Source organism: Aedes albopictus, chromosome 2 (genome assembly GCF_035046485.1).
Source record: "Aedes albopictus strain Foshan chromosome 2, AalbF5, whole genome shotgun sequence".
Taxonomy (NCBI): Eukaryota; Metazoa; Arthropoda; class Insecta; order Diptera; family Culicidae; genus Aedes; species Aedes albopictus.
The window spans coordinates 414,321,394-414,344,377 of NC_085137.1; the positions used below are offsets into that span (position 1 = coordinate 414,321,394).

At 40.7% G+C, this 22,984-nt stretch overlaps 1 protein-coding gene across 18 annotated transcripts in view; it reads right to left on the bottom strand.

The window, feature by feature from the left end:
• Positions 1-19,141: 19,141 nt before the first annotated feature.
• LOC109426825 (protein encore) overlaps positions 19,142-22,984 on the bottom strand; it is a 739,407-nt gene continuing 735,564 nt past the window's right edge. For 17 of the 18 annotated variants that reach the window (XM_062853486.1, XM_062853489.1, XM_062853490.1 and 14 more), the window contains 3 exons: positions 21,297-22,966; positions 20,076-20,169; positions 19,142-19,999 (listed from right to left, as the gene is read on the bottom strand). In XM_062853486.1, the coding sequence (XP_062709470.1) occupies positions 19,932-19,999; positions 20,076-20,169; positions 21,297-22,966 (1,832 nt within the window). In that variant the 3' untranslated portion in view covers positions 19,142-19,931. The remainder of the gene's footprint in view (positions 20,000-20,075; positions 20,170-21,296; positions 22,967-22,984) is intronic. The other variant, XM_029869557.2, reaches the window with a different exon arrangement.

Below are 22,984 nucleotides of genomic sequence, written 5' to 3' on the forward strand. Positions count from 1 at the left end.
GTGTTGATTCTCCTTCATCAAGTGTGGTGCGCTCTAGTTAGATCATAGTTTAGGGACAAAGCAAGCGTAAAAGCGATATAGTGCAATCTGTTTTATCTGAATCTAGACCGGAACACTTCCAAGGAAGATGCTTAATTAGTTGTTAAAGCAAAGTCACGGGAAAAACTCGACGACAAAACCACTAAAAGAAACGAAACAAACCTCTATGGTTCTAGATGCAGCTGTTTAGAGCAAAAAGTGAGATTTGTTAGCGAAATCGTTAGGAAGGAAGAAAAAGTTATAGTAGGACGACTAATATTCTAGGAAAAAGAAAGAGAACGAGAAGACAAAAGCGCGCGATCACGCACAGAAGACACACACACATACACTAACACGTGTGAAAAAGTGTAGGCAAACCTTAAGATGTGAAAACAACAACAGATCTGTGATTTTATATTTTGCGGTTACATTATTTATGTATTTTTCGGGAGTTTTCAATATATTTTCTTATATACATGTGTGTTTTCATCAATAGATTATAAATTGTTTTCATTTTTTTGTTTTACATATTTATTGGACATAAGTTTAGGTAAAAGACAAAAGCCGATGCAAATGATGGACATTGTTTGATAACTCTGAAGTAGCTGAAGAAACTATATTGAATGATGATTGAAACTTGAGGAACATGTGAAAAAAATCGTACCGTGAGGTCGCCATTCACCGCTCATGCCCCATTCACCGTTCATTTTGGGTAAATCATACAAAAATGATCAAATGTTATTAAAGTATCGTAACAAAAGTGAATGTAACATGCTGTCACATCAAAAAACTTTCATTTCACCAAGTTTTTGTATGGGTGTACCTGAAATCACGTTCTCAAAAAATAGTTCTCACACTGCGCTGCAGGACAACATGGGAACTGTTCAGGGCAAACAGCAGAAGAAATATCCAACAGGTGAAACCCGTTGAAGATTCCATTTTGACAAAAAAGGATGAACTGAACGTCATTAATCATCAATACTTTGGTGAATAAAAGTTATTTTGTTTTTATAAATGAATAGTTTCTGTGATTCCATGAAAAAATAATCCAGTGAGCAGTGAATGGATCCATAATGAGCGGTGAATGGATGCATGAGCGGTAATAGGAGTCAAGAGATAATACATTTGAATTTTTATTTTTTCGAATGTAAACATATTTTACAATCGTTTCATATTTTTTCTATAATAACAACATAATTGTTGAGTTGTTAACGTAAATTAAAGTGCAATATTCGCAAACGTCGATTTTTAATGTCATATACTTTACGGAAATACCGTTAAATGAGCGGTGAATGGCGACCTCACGGTATTGTTTTAGAATTAGCAAACAATTTCTTCAATCTATTTGCATCGTAGTCTCTCTGAATAAAACTAATATGAATTTACAAAACATTGGCATCTACGTGATTATTAGTTGCAAGAAAACACAAGATTACCCAAAAGTATGCCAGAATACAAAAGTACTGTCGTTAGAGAATCTAAAATATTTATTTTCAAAAGACTATAGATTATATTAACAACAAACAGACTAAGGAGAAAATCTCGTAGCACTGAGTAAAACACACAACCAAATGCCTACTCTTTAAGGGAAACAAATCAAATGAGAAGGGAAAATCCATCAACATGCAACCCAAAAGGTATTTTATCGAAAACATCCAACGTAAGGAACTGTAGAAATGATAAGCTTTTAAGTGAACGACGTTGCAAATTTGTGTGTACTGTGTACCTTATTCATCAGCAAATATGTATAGATGGAGGACTTGTTGTTGAAGCCCATTCTCGAGAGGGATGGGCAAATCGAAAGATCGTAACTTACATACATACATTAGGAAGTATTTGTTTTACACTTACAACTTGTCTCGGAACTGATAATTAAGTTTGCAATCTTGTTTCGTGTAACAACAAGACAACCGTTTCGTTACTTTCCTAGTCAGAAAAAGAGCCAGATCGAAAGAGATACTAAGTGGTAAGAAATATAGATCTATTTAACCATCAAGAGAATTATATATCAGAAAACGGAAATAAACGAAATACAAATCAGAGTTAAGGAACGCTTATTAAGAAGAAGATAAATAACACATTCACTAATAGCGAACGACAAATGGTAGACACAAAGTCATAGGAACTTAAAAATAAGTGAAACACTACAAACAAACGAACCGGTATCCCATCGCGTGTTAAGTGTAGAAGTAAGTACGATGGTACGCTTTAGCCAAAGATTCGAAGTGACATTAGGTGAAGAAACAAAACACAGCAAAACGGATAAAGTTACATTTTATGCGAGACCGTCCCTTCCCTTGAAACTCGAACGATCCTTTTGATAGAAACACCCAGGTACTAGTAAAAAACATTTCACGAAAACATCAGAAGGGAACAAAAGTAAAACCAAGAAGATCATGTAACGGCGTGCCTATAAAGCGAATAGAGCGAAAAAAAGCTACAAATAACAACAAAAATGTGTTACAGTTAAGCAAGTGTGACAAGCAAACAAAGAACATAACAACAACAAACAACAACAACAATTCCTTAACGCAACAAATTAGATCTGTGATAATATCAAAGTATGCAAATGAAAACAACACAAAACGATTAACAAACCAACAAAGCAACACATACACACACGTAAACAAGCGAAAATAGCTGATTGATGATGTTGAGAGAGAGAGAGAAAGTTAGAGAGAAAGAGTAATCTTAACCAAGACACATACCAAGATTGAGAAAAGGGTGAACAATAACGTAGCACCGCGAGCGAGAAATGTGCGACAGGAAAGGGAAAACAACGCGCGAACGCGGACAAACAACAAAACTCAACAAATCGGTAATCGGATTTATTCAGTTAATCATCGGTCACCGATGCGCGATAGTTCTACTCGAACTGAGCAAAAGTAATGGAACATTCTTATATTTATATTTTACTCTGTTTGTAAGGAAGCATGATTGTTTAGTTTATTTATTTTTCTCTGGTTATGGAACACTTAGCTAATAATAATATACCAATATTATAGATGAGAGTGTATTTGATAGCGACTAGACAAAAACGTGTATGTATTTGATGTATTGAAACAAACAAAACCGACAAAAAAAAAGATAAACGTAATAATCAAAAGTATCAATTCAAATCACAAAAAAATGGCATGAAATGCATAATCGCTACCGAATAGATGTTAGTAGTTGCTAACCTTGTTAATACTTTAGTGCCGCAAGCAAGCAGCAGTTTATCGACCTAGATGTGTGTAGGTTTCCCTTCTGTTTGATGAAACTGATCTTATTTTACAAAAATATATATGTTCAATACTAATGAACAAGCCGTTCAGTTGATTTAAATGACGCTTCCTAATAAAAAAAAAACAAACCAGATGCGTACAGAACGAAGAAATCTAAATCAAACAAGGGAAGCACGAGTAAGATGCCATCGTTAATTAGGAAAAACAACTGAGAAATGATGAAGAGAACATGAGAACTTTAGAGAAGAGAACCAATATCAAACCATCGAATTATATAGAGTTCTAGTGCACAATTCGACAGCACTATTTATAAATCAAGAAGACAACAGCAAAAGAGAACGTTCAAGACTTACACAATCGAGCCAGACGAGAGATGCGTTGCGTACATATAACAGTATAGAGTTGCGTAAGTGTGACGATCAACCACTTATGTTGGTGAAGATGCGTGATGACGTTGAATTTTTGGGGAAGGATACTAGATGGACACCTAGAAGAAGCGAGCAGTCAGTCGAAAAACAAGTGGTTATGTCAAGTATTTCATTGCCAGAAAGTTTTTGGGGAACTGATTTTGGTTTAAGAAATAGCCTTGAAATCTTAAAAAAAATTCCTGAAATTGCTCCTGGAGTTCTCAAGATATTTCTCTTCCGGAGTCTCCTACGAATTCCTTGAAATCCCACCCAAATTTATGTAGGTTTTCTGTAGAAATTCTCGCATGAGGAACCTACATGACGAACCTGAGCAAAATCTCGTATAAATATAAATTCCTACAGTATGTATATTTTTCGAAATTTCTTCAAGAGTATTTTTCAAGAATATGTTCAACAAGCTTCTGGCAGAAGTTCTGAAGTTCTTCTAGAAAATCGTTCAGCAGAAATTCTTCAAGTCATTCATTCAACGAGGTTGTCCAGAACTCCTCTTGGAGTTGATTCAGATATTTGTAACCAGTGGTGTGACGGAACGTGGAGAAGGCGAATGAATCACGAGCTGCATCAGAACTGCTGTCCCAACTAACATTTATTGTAAATGTAAACATCAACAAAGCGTCCTCAATACGGCTTGATGCTGAGTTACCGTGTTGTACATATGGACGGAAGCTTCTATGCAAGCCCTATACCAATGAATCTGGCGAACTTAATCCACTTGTACATGTTGTGCGATCAGCTTCTATGCCACCTATTCATAGCTCTTTTCTCGGCTCCTATGTAACCACTAACGGAATAACCTCTTGAGAAGGCGCTTTTTCAGCCTTTTCACAGTTGTTAAATAATAGTTATACGGCATCCCCAAATTAATCGATTTAATATAATTAGGTTATGGATACCGTGACGTAATACATGTGGAACTGGAATTAACGCTTTTAAAATTGAATAATTACAGTACTTGCCTCTACTTGCAATAGAACTCCTGATCTTCGTATCCACTGGTCCCGATGATGTCCTCGCTGCCACACTGCTATATAAAAATAGCATAGAAAATAGCCCGTTTTGTTTTACTCCAGACAAGGCTTCATAATTGTGCCACAAGAAACCTTACCTAACTTCATCTTGTTGCAAAAGCTTGTGAAACGTCAAACGCAATGTTTACATTGAAGAAGCTGTGTGGTTGCGTGAACAGGTTTTCCGTCACAGCTTCTAGCTGAAAGAGTGTTCTTTAAACAACTACTAAGCGCTGCTGTTTTGTGTATTTGGCAACATTACAAAATGTACTGTATAAAAGCAGCTGTTTTGTTGGCTGAGACACTTACTGCAAATCTTCCGGAGTTGGATTAAAGTGCAATAAAAGCAACCGAAATAATGTCATAACACAGAGATAGATAGCTGTAAAGTATTTGTGTAGTAGCTATATATCGCGCTCGAAGTTTGTTTTAACAATAATGTTTACATCCGACAAGCCGTGTTGGTATTCCAACAGTTTCTTTATTACAGCTTCTAGCTGTAATGATATCGCATAACGGCCTTCAAAGCGCTTCTGGTTTGTGGATTTGTCAGTATTAGGAATTGTGCTGTATAGTAGCAGCTGTTTTGTTAGTGGATTTGTTCAAGTTTTCACATCTTCCGGGAAATCTCCTGGAGTTGGAACAGAGTGCTGTAAAGGCAGCCCCAGTGACAAGTGATTGATTTTTGAAAACCGAGTTTGGTAGCTGAATGGTGCTTGTTTTGCAGTCGTGTATTAGCTTATGGTTTATATTTGACTAGCTTCCCTTTTACGCAGCTTTGACTGCTTCAATTCGATGGTTACACAACAGAAAGCGAATGACTGAAGCTTATACCACTGAAAATGTTAGTTGGGGTTAATAGAACAAGCCATCGTCGACACCGCGAACGTCGGGAGGTTACGGTGGGCGGGCCACGTCACCAGGATGTCGGATAACAACCCGGTAAAAATGGTTCTTGAGGGCTATTTGGCCGGTACAAGACGACGTTTTGCGTAGCGAGCGAGATGGATCGACCAAGTGGAGAACGATCTGCGGACCCTTCGTAGAGTGCGTGACTGGAGACACACAGCTATGGACTGAGTCGAATGGAGACGATTCCTACGTACAGCAGAGGGCATACAAGCCATAGTCTGTGTTGAAATGTCCAAGTTTTGTGACATTATCGTGATTGTGTGTTCCATTGTGCCTTTATGTTTTATCGAGGAAGTCCCTCAAAGCCTATAACTAATCTGTACGATATCCTGACGAATAGTACCGCTATTCACCACCAGACGTCGCAGAAGGATACAATGGGCAGCCATTTTGAGTGGCATAAAGCAGACCATAAAGGGGATAATAGTGAAATAAGAAGGGTGGATTCCAAAACGGTCGGAGCCCCAGATAATGGATCGCCATTAATCGAGCAGCTCCTTTTGAATGTAAAAATATACAAAAAGCAGCTCCTTTCAAAATTCAACGAAAGCCACAGTTTAGCTAGCTGAGGAAAAGCTAAACATAATCGGTAAACATACATTACACGAGTTTGGTCTGTAAATGGAGTTGATTCTGGAAGGAGAGCATTGATTACAGCCAAAGTTATGACATCCAGCTGAGGCCCAGCGTAATTCTGATCAGGTTGGTCATTTTCACCCTTCTAAGCCTCAGGATCACTGTAGGTACCACTAAAGTACCCGCTGAGCATTCATTCTAGTTTGCCGGATGAACGCCTTAGCTCTATGGACACCGCGATGGCTCAAACGTCCGAAAAGCGTCGCTCCATAGACCATCACCGGCCAATTAGACGCCACGTAACCAATGGATAGATGTGCGGCGTTTTTGAAGTAGGATCTTGAGTTCGCGTAAACGGTCATCCAACTCAATGAAGTAACGAGAAGAGAAGGTCTCTAAATAAGTGACGAAGCAGTTAGTAACGCACAGTGGTCCAGATTTAAAAATACTTGGCAAAAGTTACCAAATCATAGTAGTCTGCTTGTTCTTGCTTGTATTCGTATTCCAACTGTTACTATTAACACAGCAGGCATTCGCCCTAGCATTCGCCCCACCCTGCGTACGCCCTTGGCGACCAGCCACTGTTATTTTTACTCAACCATTATGTTCAAAAGCCAAATCTCAATTCATACAGACGTGTTTCTAAATAAACTGTTTTCGTCTGGCAACCTCGTCGTCATAAGGTTATGGGTAGCAACGCGCAAGAATCGGCACACGGAATACCACAATTCGATGGTGGATCAAGATTCCAGAACTGGAGCTACAGAGTGCAGATGTTCCTGGATTCTACTGGTGGTGTGTTGAAGACTCTCACGTATAACCTTCCAGCGGTTGAATCTGATTCAACGATGTCGACGAAGCATGTCGCAAAGCCAACGCCCATATTGTTAGTTGCTTGGCCAACAAGGTATTGGAGGTTGTACGCTATTAGAGTCCCGGTCATGTGGAAGGCGCTTAAAACACTTGAGCTGCTTGAACTTGAGCTTGATTGACCGCTCGCAGTATTGCCACATAAGCTACACTCACACAAGGAACCAACGAGGTAGCTGCTTGGGACTAACAGGCATCTTGAGTGTGTTCAGCATTGATGGTATTTTATTTTTAGGCGAGAATGGCGCCTTCTGCGTCAGGTTGCAGGTCAAGATTTTTTTTAAATATATCTGTAGTAACGAGATTTTTAGCCCTAGGCTAGTTCAAGAAGAGTAAGGGGAGTGAAATGATTATTGCAATCGCTTGCTGTCCACAGGCCGTTGAGTCCTCTGCGCCTGTACAAGGCCATGCGAATGTTAGAGTGTTGATGGGAAATGTTTATTTTTGGCACAGGGTTACCGCATTGCTGTATGGATGCCAGGCGTAAAGCAATATATTGTGTGTAGATTACTGTGAAGCGGCACAGTTTGCTTGGCTTGGTTACATAACTTGTAGGCGTTATATGATAGATTGACAATGTTTTGTATTAAAAAATTGATAGGAAAAGAAACGGCTTTTTCAATCCGTTTCTAGTTCTACCGATGGCTACGAACGTCCAAGTATACATGAGATGTATATGTAGAAAAGATAGAAAAGTAGATATGAAGCTACAAAGTAGGAGAAAAGGAACGAGCATGGGTTTGAACCCAGGACTTTTTGCATACGGTAGCCACGGTAGAAACGGTAGCCACTAGACCACCAAGCCCGTCTGTGCTTGAAAACACGTTCGTTAATAGTAGTTTACGCAACAAGGTGCAGAATGAAGATTTTTACAGCACGAGTCGTACATTTGTCCAACGAGGCTTGCCGAGTTGGATAATTACGAAGATTGCTGTAAAAATCGAGTTCTGCGCCGAGTTTTGCACGTTTTTTGCAATTTCATAAATTACCACTTGAGGATAGTTTTTAACAAAACATTTTCATCAAACTGCAAACTGATGTTCATACCCATGATTAAGAAAGTCTGATCGTAGCAGGTTATACTGTGCAGTTGTCACAAGTTTACAAATCTGCATCCAGATAGCATCAAGTTGATCAAAATTTAAAACAGTGCTGTAATGGATCATTACGCAACGCAAATCAGTGCTGTAATGAACCATTACAGCACTGCTAATTTGGTGTGGGAAAGTAGGCCTTTTCCTGACAGCTTTGCGTGAGGTAAAACAGCCTATTACGATGAGAAATTGCAAAAAAAAAATTTATCTGCACCAAGATCGGCACTCATAATCTATTCCGGAATCAGTTGAGCCGCTTGAAGCTGGAAGAAGGGAAGTTCATGCGAGCTCATCTGATGGAGTTTGCGGATCTTATCCGAGAACAGACAATTCTGACAAGTTTTCGTGACAGATCGGTTGAACAAGATGACAAGTACGAGCAAGGTAACCTCTGATAACCTTCAAACTTGATCTTGTCTGTGACCATCATCCTCATCGGTGTGGCTAGGAACGAAGAGACGTTGGAAGCGAAGGTCACCGGATGTAGCAACCACTTTGCATGGAGGACGTTCTACTGGTATCGATAACCTCAGGTTGATCAAAAAGCTTGCCAGAGCAGGTGATGACCATACGCACTGCACCGTAATATACCTGCTAAGCGTAAGATTGAAGTATGAAGCGATGGCGTCTAGTACATTCGGATTGAAGATATCGAAGCTCAAGCAAGGACATAAGTATTTGTCGAATGCTCGAAAGCAACACTATATACGAAATGGGATTTAAGTCCAGATCACCGTGGCGATGCTGTTTGATTCCAAGGTTTGATCCATGTGATCGGAAGCAGCGTTGACGGCAGTCTGTTTGATTGAGCGAAGTCGAACGACGGTGCTTCCGAAGTCGTTAGTCCATCCGTTGAAAAGCTTAGAATTTCCTGCTGCAAAGCGTTCGTTTGCCTGAATTCCAAGTCAACGCAGAGGAAAACTGCATCCCAGAGATCGTTATGATTGGATATTCTGCGCATGGTTACCGATTGTGGGACAAGATTTCAAGACCAGTACTTATCACTCGTGACGTCAAATTCGATGAATCGTGTTACCGGTACAAGGTGGACTCTAAGAAACTGCTGATGTTCCTCCAGAGATTCTACCACGCGACACGTGGTGAACATTACAAGAGGGGGAAAGCTCCCAGGCTATTCAGATCAAGATGTTGACGAACCGGAGAGGTAGATGAAAAAAAATCCTGGTATAAAAAGTTTGAAATCACCGATGATTAAGAAAAGGTCCAAGCTGAAGATTCTTACGAACACGAAGAAAACGAACCAACGCTAGGCGCACTCCTTTTGTAATCAAAACTGCACGAGCCGGAAAGGAATGTCGTGGTGAGACGTAGTGACGGTAGCGCAAGCTCTCGGATAAGTTTCTGAATTCATGCACCGAATATAAAGCAACTTCTGTTGCTTCAGATCGTTCTGAATGCTATTCCGACTTCCTATCGAGCCACGACTGTGAACAGTGGCTACGTTCTGTGAAGGTCAGTGAAGGACGAAATGAAATCCACGGATGCAAAGATGGAAGATTATCTCCTATTTCCGACATGACTGATTGTGGAGAAGCCAACCATTTCCTGGGCACGAAGCTGGATTACAAAAGGCAGTCTGATGTCCTCAGATTTTGACAGAATGCATAGGTCGACAAGATTCTCCAACGCTTTGAGATGATTGACTGCAAGTTGCTACGAAAACATCAACGGCGACAGGTTTGCAACATGTTTGTTGAATAGAAGTCTGACAAGTGCCTGGAAAGACCAAGATGGAACTATGAACAAATCAGAAGCCAAATTTTTCGAAGCTGCAAGTATTTGGAAAATTGAGCGGATTCTGCCTCAGGTGCGGAAGAAATTAGGTTTATAATATTTACACAACCTGTGGAATATGTCAAGTTTAATGAAAATTGTTTTCCGTTCGATGAAGTACACGATCAGCTTTCAGAAGCACATGAATCTTGATTTTCCGAGAGGGAAGACGTTCAGCTCGTGCTGTTGAAGTCTATGGATAAGCTGGTGATGTGTGTTGTTTCTTCAACAAGTACGCCAAAGAACTGAAATGCAGCGACACACTAGCACTCCCTAAGCATTCGGAGATCATGGTTTCAATCATGATGAAGAATTTATGAGCCGCAGCGAACGCCAGCGCGGACCTCCGGGTAGGTGGAAAGACTATTTTGTTGGAAAAATCTTTTCTGGTGTACAATGTTCTTCAGATAGTACATATAGATGCTGGTTCTTCGTTCGAGGTTCGTACTAATTCAGCTTCTACGAAATTCCTATTTCCTGGATCCTTCTACTTCTCAAAGGTTCCAAGATGTTCCTGGAAGCTCTGACGGGGATCACCAGACTAAAGATATTAATGAAGAACTGATGTCACTGAGAGTAAATAAGGTCTGGCGGTTCGTTCCAAGCAATGTTACTCCATTGAAGTCGAAATGGATCTCCCGTGTTGAAGAGAATGCTAATGGAAAACCCGTAAATTACACAGCCGGTGTAGTCGTAAAAGCAGTGGACGCAGGTAAAGTTGGCAACCATCCGCACAGTATTGGTGGTAGTGTTTTATAGGAAGTTCCACATCCAGACCAGCAAAAAGCAGCCAACTGTTGCATCATCATCAAGACAGAGTATAAAGCTTCGAGTGTTGCTACGTATGAAGGCTTGTGGCTGAAAGATAATTTGGAAAGTTGGAAAGTGCTGTAGAACACTCTTTTGTAATTTTGGATGACAACCAAGCGTGTATTGCAATGTCGAAAAATACCAAATGCAAACATGTCAAACAGGATGATATGAAAAATCCGTTCCTGCAGAGATAATGTCAACAATGGCACACTGAAGGTTGCACCTATTGGGACTACTGATCAAATATTCCTGGATATCAGACAAGGTGTATGAGATAAACCTCGTTTTTACTGTTTGCACCACAAGTCAGAAACAATAGGCTGCAAAATCTGCCTATAAAATTGTCGTAGGATATAACAATTCAGCTCTGGAGACTCCAGCAAAGCTTTACTATATGAAATATTTGACAAATCCACTTGTTCTGAAAGAACAAGAGCAAGACTAATAACGGATAGAATAATTAGAACAGCATTCATCGTGACGAAGAAACGTAACAAAACTCAAACCAACCACGTGCAAAATGATAACATCTGTGATAAAGGATTAAAACAAATAAGATTACCCAAAACGAAACAAAAAACAATGTAACGATAAGAAGCGAAATACAATTAAAACATAGCAAACAAGAAAAGCAAATCCATGAAGAAACTCAACAACTCAAGCAAAACAAACGGAAACTTTTTTTACTACCAATAAAAACCAGAACCGAGAATACATAACAATAATAGGCAAATGGCGCAAATCTGCACCTTCATACTGCAAACTGGGAGGGTAACACGTAAAGGAAAAACAAATACTAGAAAATATTCCATCGTCGAAAACTAGTGAGAGTTAAACGTAAGCGATAACAACCAATTACCAAAAAGTGGACTGCTCTAGTGATGTAATGATTAACAACAACAGCAACAAGCATACAACAAACGAAAACGTTCTAAACGAGAAACAACAGCCTCGTAATAAGAAATAACTTTATAACATCTCATTGTTCTAAAACAGAAGGAAACTGAGAGATGAAATAATAAACACGGAGATCGATAGGGATGATGCAAATGAAATCGTTTTTCTCTGTACGAGTTGATTTTTTTTCTACTATTGTATTACTTTTTATACTCGAACGTAGAGGACAATGGAAAATCAACCAAAAATCATGTGCAACCGTTTTTTGAACACACCCACACAGCTATTTAATATTAATGATAAAAGACAGCGAATCTAGCCAAATTTGACGGAGTCTGGAGCTGGAAGGCAGCGACTCCTTTTGTGGTGCTAGTGAATCCACCTTCCGCGGAATGCACCTTTTTGTCCTAAAAAAACACACACACTCACAAACACAATGTATTGATTGTATGCTGAAAGCAAACCAAACAAAACAAACAAAACAAATCTCGTTGCAATTACTGATAAACATAATCGAATACTGGAAAAAATGAAGAAAAATAGAGAGCAAATGTAAAAAAAAAATCTTAAAAGAGCACCATGATAGGCATATTTGAGAATAGATTTTCCGGAATAAAACTTTGCTATAATCCGACAAATGAAAGCATCATACCCACACTGGAAATAACACGGGAATTTCTCAATCCAAAGAACAGCAAAAGAAAGCCTTTCCACAGTTTTTGTTTTGTTTCACTTTTTCACTTTTTATTTCCTTTTATGCGTCTTTTCCGGTTTTTTAGTTTTAGTTTATCTCTGGTTTCTTCATCAGTGTATATAAATTAAAATAAATACATTCTTTCATATATAATAACACATTGAATCAACTTTCTTCTTCTGGGTTTTTTTTTCTTTCCTTCTTTTGTTTCATCTGTTTCTTTTTTTTAATGCGTTTCCGCTTGACTTAGATTTTCGTGCCTTTTCTTCGCATGGCAACCTTTCGCTTGTTTTGTTTTTATTTCCTTGATTTCTTGAAATAGAGACAACAAACAAAAAATTCTACGTAAGAAATCATTCTACTGTATTTAGCCTTTGCCACTTCCGATCAACTGTTTTGGTTTTGGGTTTAGCATTCTTCGTTTCTTATCATGTTCATGATTCTTAGGATACTGCTCTCTTCGTGTCTTTGTGTCCGGATGTGTCACAGTTTAGGTTGTGGGTTATTTTAAGTGTTTTTTTTTGTTTTGTTATATTTTTGTGTTCTACCAGATCTTTTGAAAAGATTTTTGTAAATCGTAGCTACTACTGTTGGCAGAAATAGGGGGTTTTTGCACTGCGTTGTAGTTAGTTGTTTCGAACAAATGTTTTTTTAGAATAAATACGAACATGTGGCGACTCCGAAAGTGGTTATGAAGCATATAAAATGTACTAATATACTTTCACAAATGAAATGTTCATGCAACAATTTCACCGACATTAACGATTTCAGTAATTATATGTTCAAGAACGTTAATTGTTAGCATAATAAACTTTGTTACAATGTTTGCAACAATGAGACATAAACTCCCACACTTTTATATGCAGCATTGATTAACTCATGCTTCCCACTATTTTCCCAAAAATATTTCTGCAAATTTTCAGAATCATTTCTCAGAAAACTCACGGATGAAATTCAAGCAGAATCACTGAACAAATTGGCGGAGCAGTGTCGGGACTCCCGACTCGGGAGAAACTTCTGGATGAACAGCTGAATGCCTTCGTGAAGGAAATCCTCAAGGATTCTTTGAGAAAACAAGTTTTAGATGAAGAGAAATCCCAGGAAGAATATCTGAAGAAATCCCAAAAGGAATCTCGGAACGATTACCTGAAGATATCTCTGGATGAATTCTTTAAAGAATCCAGTAGGATACCCGACATAAATCCTTTAAGGAGTCCCAGAGGCAATCCATGAAAAAATACTGGAGTAGTTCCTGAAAAAAAAAACTCAGGAAGGAATTCAGAGAAAAAGCCCTGAAGTAATCCCAAAATGCTTCCTGGAGAAATCATTAAAGGAATCTCAGAAGAATTTCCTGAAGAAAAATCTCCGGGGAAATCCGGGAAGAACCAATTGAGCAATCACAGTAGAAATATCTGAAGGAATCTCTGGAAAAATCCAGCGGAAATTTCCGAAGGAATCTTTAAATATATGTCAGGCGGAATACCTGAAAAAGTGCCGTAAGGAATCCCGGATGAAATCCCTAAAGGAATTTTGAAAAAAAAAATAAAAAAAATAACTGAAAGAATCCCGGGAAGAATTCCCTAAAGGAGTCTCGGGAGGTCTCAATGAAGAAATCCTGGGAGGAATATTTGAAGAAATCTATGAGAGAAGCACAGGAAAAATCCTCTAAAAATCATTGAGTAATCTCTGAAATCTCAAAAGCCCTAATATTCTGGAGGAATACCAAAGGAATGCCGAGAAAAATCGCCGAATGAATTCTTTAGGTATAACTGAAAGAATCCCAGGAGAAATTATTGAAGGAATCTGAAAAGAAACTAACGTAGGAATCTCGGAATGAGTCCCTAAAGAAATCCCGGGAAAAAGTCAGGAATAATTTGGAATAATCCCTGATACAATCTCGGGAATAATTCGTGAAAGAATCCCGGTAGGAATCCCTGATGGAATGCTGAAAAAAATCTATGAAGGAATCCCGGAAGAATTTGATGAAGGATTCCGGCAGGAATCAATGAAGGAATACCGAGAGAATTCTTATTCGTAACGGGTTTCCAGCAAGAATTCCTAGAGGGATTCTTGACGAAATTCTGGAGGTATTTCTGAGGGATTCCCAGAAATATTCTAATATAAAACTCGAGAAGTATCAATTAGGGAATCTTGAAAAGAATGCCAAGAACAATCCCGGAAGAAATCGCTGTAGGAAGAGGAATCCCGGGAAAATGTCAGATCAGGAGACATAAAAGAAGGAATTCCGGAAAGAATCTCTGGATCAATCCAGCGAAGAATCCCTGGTGGAATCTTTAGAGGAATTTCTGAAAAAAAAATCTTGGAAGAATCCCCATAGGAACCCCTTAATGAATCTCAGGAGAAATTCCTGAAAGAATGTTGAAAGGAGTCCCAGAAGAAATCCCCTAAAAGTAATCCAGGGAGAAATCAATGAAGGAATCAAGTCAGCTGAGTCAATTATGAGACACTGAAGAAGATTTTACAGTTGAAGTCGAAATACGTATCTGTCATAGGATGCAAATAGTTAGTTGGAATTGAATGGAACAGTACTTAACCCGATATGTATTATTTTACTTACAGATACTATACTAACACGCCTAAGTTCATCATCATCAATGAAGGAATATCGGGAGGAATCGCAAGAGAAATATCTGTAGAAATCCCGGAAATATCGCTGAGTGAGTTATGGGAGGAATCCGTAAAGGAATCCCGGAGAAAATCCTGGAAGAATCCCCAAAAGAATCCATAATTGAATCCCGCATGAAATTCCCGAAAGAATATCGGAAGCAATCTCCAAGGAATCAGTAATGGAATCTCTGGAATAATCCGTGAAAAAACCGAAAGGGATCTCGTTTGAAAGCCCTAAAGATATCTCAGGTTAAATCAAACAAAAAGTTCCCGGTAGGAATTCCTTATGGAAATCCTGGATGAATTCTTGAGAGAATCCTGAAAGAATCGCTGAAGGAATCCCGCTAAAAATCTTCAAAAGAATCTCGGGGGAAACAATTGAAAAAAAAATCCGGGAAGAATCCTTGTCGGGAACCCAGAAGATATTTTCAAAGAAATCTTGGAAGAATCACCGGAAGGAGCCCTGTAGGGATCCCGGAAGGAACCTGTGGAAGATTTCTGAAGAAGTCATTGAAAGAATCCCAGAAGAATTTCCTTTGGGAATGCCGGTAGAAGAATTCAGAGGGGAATACCGAGAGGAAACCATAGAAGAACACTTGAAGGAATTACAGGAAGAATCTTGACAGGAATACCGGGGGAATTCCAGGAGAAATCCAGGAACGAATCCCTACAGTATTCTTGGGAAGAATTATAAGATGAAATCTAGTAGAAATCCAATTATAATCATCAATATATAATCGATAAATTCATGCAGGGAGAAATCTCCAAAGAAGACCCGGGAAAAATCAATGAAGAAATCGTGGGTGGAATTCCTGTAGGTATTACTGGAAGAATGCCTGATAAAACGTAAAGAAATCGCGGGAGGAATCCCTAATGGAATTTCTGAAATAAATCATTGATGAATACTTGAAAGAATCCTAAAATAATCGCTGAAGGAATCCCGGAAAGAATCCCTCAAGGAATCCAGGGGAATCGTTGATGGAATTCCGGAAAATAATCTCTTAAAGATTCTCGGAAATCAATTGAAGAAATCCCGGGAGGAATCCTTGATGGAAACCCAGTAGAAATTTTGAAGAAATCTTGGAAGAAGTCCCTGAATGAATCCCGTGAGAAATTAAACCCGGATAGAATCCCTGGGAGAAGCCCAGTAGGCAAACTCTGGAAGATTTCTTGAGAAATCCCCGAAAGAATACCGGAAGGAATCCCGTCAGGAATTCCGGGAGGAGAATTCAGAGAATACTAGAAAAAATTTCAAGAAGAATCCTGGGGGTGGAATTTCAGGAAAAATACTGGAACGAATCCCTACAGTATTCTTGGGAGGAATTACAAGATGAAATCTGGTAGAAACCTAAGGAGAGTTATCAGGAGGAATTACTGACTATTATCGATACATTCCTGCAGGGAGGAATCCCTAAAGGAAACCCGGGAAACTCAATGAAGAAATCGTGGAGGAATTCCTGAAGGAATCCCGGGAAGTATCGCTGATGTAACGTAAAGAAATCTTGAAACAATCGCATCCCGGAAAGAATCCCTAAAGGGACCCCGGGGGGAATCGTTGATTGTATTCCCGTAAAATGCCGGAAAAAATCCTGAAATAATCTCAGGGCAAACGAAGAAATCCCGGGAATAATTCTCAATGATAACGCTGAAGATATTTTTATAGAAACCTTGGGAGAAGTTTCAGAAGGAATCCCGCGAATATCAATGAAAGAAAACCAGGGTGGAATCATTGGGTAAAGCCCGACAGGGATCCCGGAAAGAACCCCTGGAAGTTTTCTGGAGAAATCTTTGAAAGAATCCCGGAAGGAATCCCTTTGAGGATGACAGGAGGAGAATGCAGAGAGTAATGCCGAAATCTTTCAGCAACATTTGCGCCTCCTAATGTGCCAATTCTAAACTAATACCACGTAAGCATTGATCTACTGAACAACTTCTCCGAAGACATATTAGGTATGTTATTCTCAAAACATTCACTTAAAAAGTACGTCCTCTACGTTGCTCGTGCCATCGTTCCTCAAAAGGTTACGAGTGTTGAAGACTCTGACGGAGAGCTCCCCGGGCAGGTTGCTGCAGAACAAGGAAACTTTGATGGAGTTGACCGTAAAACTAGAGCTCATATTATCCGTTTGCTTGCTAATGAATTGCTGGAGCTGGAAGTGTACGCGAGAAAACCTCAGCAAAAAAAAGGTGTGGAAGGTCCTTGGAAATACCTTTACAAAGAAGTACATCGGAACTCAAAATCCTCTCATGAAGCAGTTGGATCGCTTGAAGCTGGTAAACGGGAAGTCAGTGCGAGCCCATGTGCGCTGGTATTCGAAGACCTCATCCTTGTTCCATACTGTATCAGATTCGTATGATCCGTCGGTGACTGCCCTCGAAACGCTAGCTGAGGAAGATCTTACTCTTGAAATGGTGAAGCAGCGTTTACTGGCTGAAGAGATGAAACACAGACTAAACGGTAAGGGGCTTGTTGAAGAATCAATACAGCTGCTGTTTCGGAAGCTGCGGTCAAACCCCAGCCAAGAAGCTTCATGGGAGATGTCAAGAAGCGGAAAGCGTGACCACTTTTTAAAAGATTGTCGGCAGAAACGCGATATTTTCGTAACGTGCAAGCTGAGACAGTCGATTCTCATCAACGTAACCAAACACGGTGAAAACATTGGAAGCAACGGTTGCTAAAGGTCGACTGAAGACCTCGTCAGTGAACCACAGATGTAGAGAACTGCCAATATAAGGTAAACGCGAGTCTTTACAATAACTACTTTACGGTAGTCGCCTTGCCACATTTCGTTATTTCACCGTAAGAAACCTAACCTCACGAAGTTCAAGGTACCTGAAGGTACCTCATCATGTAAAAAAAAAATACAAGAATGAATGACAATTGTGCTCATTCTACGAATGGAGTGACGTGACGCGGCAGCTCGATTCGAATATCGAGGTGAGAAATCTCGACTCGAATGAGGTGACTCTCCATTCGATTTGCACGGCGAGTCACCTCATTCGAGTCGAGAATTCTCATCTCGATGTTCGAATCGAGCTGCGTCACGTCACTCCATTCGAAGAATGAGTCATGCCTTATTCGTGTGAAGTTATGATTTGCAGTGATGATTAGGGGAAGCTAAACACTGAAAATGATAATAGGTAGCAGGTCAGCTAATGATTGCTGCAACTCAGAGTGACGCGAACAATGCGATATACCCCTACCGCTCTAGCTAGTTTACACTTACCTACCGGATAGCCGATGGTGTGAGCGTTGTTTTCATTTTAGTGTGTTCGTTCACAGAAACACAATAACCTATTGCGACCGGTGGCGGCGCGATGGTAGCAGCAAATTTTCATCATCCTACACACAACGCGTGAAATATCAACGTTCAACTACTTTAACACTGTGTTACCTTCTTTCATCCCCTTCAACACCACCATTCGCGAATCGTTTCAATAGTTTGTTGTTTACCCTAGTTTTTTTTATCTCGTCTGCTGCACACCACTAGGTAAATATCACCGATTAAAAGGAAGAAATGTGTGTATGTGTGAGTTTGGATTAATTCGTTTTTGTTTGTTTTGTCATAGCCGCTTATAGTTTGCTTGTTTGTTTGCAGCGCAGTTCTACGATGCGTTTTAAAAGTTTTTGAAAACATCCGTGTGGCCGTGTGTCATTGCTATAAGAAGAGCCGCTGCCGAGTTGTGTTTAACAAGTTTATTTTACTTTCCTCACGGATCGCTACAATAACAGTGTTGTTATTCGTTTTTTTTATCTTGCCATATTTTAGCACAGTTCACTTTTTTAAGGATAAATAATCGATAGTTTTTTTGCTACTATGTTTTTTTTGTTATACTTATGCGATTTGCATTTGTTATATAAATAAATTTTTCGTATAAATTTTCTGTAAACGGCTTGATTTTTTGGGTTCTGTGTCATGCTCTAATGAAATTGTATTTTATATATTAGGTAATATATAGTAATAGTTTGATGGTTTTACGATATAAGTTCCGTCTGTGAGTGTGCGATTCACTAGCTACTGATTCTTGGCTCGTTCTCCGTCCCCCCCCGTCCCATTTCGGCTTCTTGTTGGCAAACTAGGATGTCTCAATGTTCTGCCTCAACTGTTTCCGGCTAGCAGTTAGATAATTCAAGTAGAGTAGTGTGGGCGGCAGTTTTACTTCCATCTCTTTTTTACGCTTCCTCCGTTTCCTCCTTATCCACCTATTCAACAATCCAATCTAGCAACTGGTATTCCGCTTCTTGCTTACTTTCTTTTCTTTTTTGTTTGTTGATCACTGTTTCAGAAGTTTTTTTTTGTGCTTGTTTTGCTCTTCGCGTTGTCTTCTTTTCGTCTTCATCCCGCGTTTAAAAATTATTTTAGAAATAATCCGCATAGCGTTGATTGAATCACTGGTAGAGCGTTTGCTACTTTTATGTTTTTTTTTGTTTTGTTTTATTCACTCTGATTTTTTGTTGCTTTAAGTTTTAGGTTTCTATCAGTTATTAACTGGTATCATATTTTTTTATTTTATTTTTTCTCTAGTGTTGCTTTCACTGTTTATGTAATGTGGTAATCATAATCATACATATGTATATATTAATAATTTTTATCGGTAATAAAATAAATGGCATTTTCTCTCCACGGGCGATTGTTCTTGTTCTCGCTAGATCCTCCTTCTTCTCTTCTCCCGCGGTAACCATTTCTTAGGACTTTCCGAGTCTTTAGAAAAACGACTTCACGTTCTCCATCCGGCTTCAGATGACTTCCGTCGGACGGGAAATGGTCCTAACAACCGCCGCAGATACGCGTTTTTTTTGGTTGTGTTTTCGTTTTTTTGTTTGTCTATGGTTGTGTGAGTGATTCTAATCCATCCATGGTGTGATTAGCGTTTCTTAAATAGTGCAGTTTCTTTAGTTTTAATATTCGTATGCTATACTTGTTGCTTAGAGTGCTGTCTGCTTTCTCCATACTTACGGAATATTAGCAAGCTTTTTATCTTGGCGCCTTGTTGCCCTTGTAGCCACCGCTGTGCTGAGGTCGTGGTGTGAACTGTCGTGATGCTGTTTGTGAAGAAGTAAACAAAATACATTGTTAAAATTCAAAACTATTCTGACGCAAAGGAGGCTTAACTATTACCTGGCATCACCATGTTCATGGCCGGATAGACTCCAGCGATTGGACGTATGTCATTAGGAGGCGACCGGCGACTCGGAGGCAACGCCAAGGAGGGCTGTGAAAATGAAGATATTGTATTATTTATTTTCCTAATCTTGCTAACGAAGTTTATTTATTGCAGGAGGATGGAATTGGCCTTAGATCTCCAAGCTGCGTGGGACACATGGATTGTGGTATATGAAGTATCTAAAGTGAGTAGTTTTCAATCATTATAAGGTGAGGATATAATGAACCTACATCTCGAATTTTCAAGAGCACAAATCTGAAGAACGAACTGCGTTGAAAAGTTGATCGATCAGTCACCACGAACAGTGGATAGATCTATCAGTTTTCCAGCGCAAATCGTTATCTGTTTCTACAAATTTGTGCTCAAATCGAGGCAATTGTTCAGTTTGGTGAGTGTTGTTGTGACGGATGGTTCGTGTTTGGATCCAGCTGTAAGTGTTTGATGCACCATACGATAAAAAGGTAGCTGCTCGGATACTGCAGTACGGTTGGATAAAAAAAAACAATGCCTCGGAAGTGCCAGCGAAGTTGCCGGTATCCTGGACAGAAGAGATACGAATCCACTGGAGCAGATTTTTGTAGCACAGGAAAGCTTGGATAGGAACGATATGCAGAGGTTTTATTCAACTGCCTATAGTATGCGGCAGAAGCCTGCGCCATTGCCCATCATATGCATTAACCGGGAAAGTAATTTGCTGACTGGTGGCAACCAGGTGGAAGATTTGTTGAATGGTAACAGCGAAAGAGATGACGGTCAAGTATACTATAGTGGAAGCATCAACACTGGATGAGGTTAACCTTCCGTAACTCGCGCGGTTGACTACCTGCGTCAGCACCACGCTAATGCTGAGTACAAAAACCGAGATTTTTTCAACGTGTTGTACAGAATACAACAGCGCGATCGCTCGTGGGTTAAGAAGGCTTAAGGGCCTAAAACAACAAGGCTGCTGGGAAGGACGAAATCCCGTTCGTACATCATCACTACATAAATCAATCCGCCAAATTCATATAACTTTATGGGAGTTTAAACAATTGCCTGACATGCCCAATCTACAAGCAAGGGCACAGTACTAAACTAAGAAACAGACTTTGTCCCAGTGAGTACGTTACGCCAAGAAGAGAGAAGACGAATATCAGAAGCTAAAGACACTTAACAGCTACACACAAGATACTCACATGCGTAAAGTAGGTCTGCCCGATCTTGACGTAGGACATCCCGGTGGCATTCAGCGGAATCAGCTGCGAGTGGTGGTACGGCTCGATGGCTGCCGCAGCGCACGCGGCCGCTGCAACTGCCGCCGCCGACTGGATGGTGGCACTGGATGACATGGCTGCACCACCAGCTGAAGCGTTGACATTGGCACCACCGGCACCGCCGCCGCCACCGCCATTGTTGCTACCAACGCTACCGCCCCGCTGTTGGCTGTGATGGTAGTAGGCCGGTTGTTGCTGCTGCTGCTGTGGCGGATAGTATGCATGGTGCGACCCGGCAGCACTGCCGCTGGTACCGTGCCCGAAGGGATGGTGCGACTGCGACTGCGGATGGTGGTGATGGTGATGCTGCGACGGGTGATGCTCGTGCACCGATGACGATGTAATACTGTTTGGTGAGTTGTTACTTTCCGTTGAGTTTGTGCTCGGCGTATTTCTACTGTTTACGTTAAAATTGTTGTTGTAGCTTCGCTTTAAGTCTAGATTGGGTGGCTTTGATGAACGGTTGATGCGTGTCTTATCGCTAGGGTTGGTATTACTGCTAGTGCTATTGTTATTGTTGTTTGGTAATGTTGGTATCAGTGGCGGCTTGGTCACGGTTGTCTGGCCCTCCGATCGGCCCTTCGGGGGCTGTCCCAGCATCAGTGGGCCACCGGTGTTAGAATTTTGATTGTTCCCTGTATTGTTCGAGTTTGTGTAGCTCTTGGGACCGCCGTTGGTTCCAGAATTGCCTTGGTTCTGGTAGTTGCTGGCACCGCTTCCACCGCCACCCACGCTGTTGGGCGTCATTTGGCGACTGTTATTATTGTTGCTGTAGTTGAAATAGTTGCCGCTATTTGCATTCGAGCGCTTTCCTTGATAACCGCCGCTGGATCCGCTGCTTTTGCGATCTTCGTATGAATGGCTAGGGTTATAGTGATGATGACCAGCACCAGCACCACTTCCGCCACCGGAAGCGGACCCCATTTGAGGGTTGTAGCCATTGGGAAGAATGGGAGGAGTGGCAAAGAGCGGTGGATTCTTGCCATGGGGAGGTAACGAGAGAGGCAATGACAAGGGCGTGCTTGGCGTAGACTGAGGCGTTTGGGCATTGTTCTGACTAGGGTTCGAGTAGATGTTGCTGGCCGATCCATTACTGGAGGGCAGCGAGTCCATGTTGGTGCCCTGGTTGGACTGAGAATGTGGATGATGATGGTAACCGATGGCAGCAGCTGCAGTGGCAGTGGGAAGTACTGAGTTGACGATTGTCCCGCCACCACCTGCGCCTGCCGACGGGTGATGAGGGTGCGGATTCATAGGACCAGTAAATGGAAGCATGTTGGAGTAGATAGGCTGAGGAATTGCGTACATGGGGCCGGCGTTCGGATCGGGCAACGGCATCGGTATGTTGGTAGCGAATGGAGAAATCGGTACCGGTGTTACGGATGCGCTCTGCCCTTGATTCTGGGACTGTTGGCCGTGATTGGGGGGCGTGGTGTTCCGTTTTCCATGCATGGAAGTTGCTGACATCATGCTGCTATTCGTCGGCGTCTGCGGAGGAGGCATGATGATCGGCGTGCTTCCCGCAGAGGGAACCGGCGTTTGAGGGACGTAATAGGTGATCGGTTGATTCCAGTAGTTTTGATAAGCTGTACCTGGGAGTAGGACAAGAG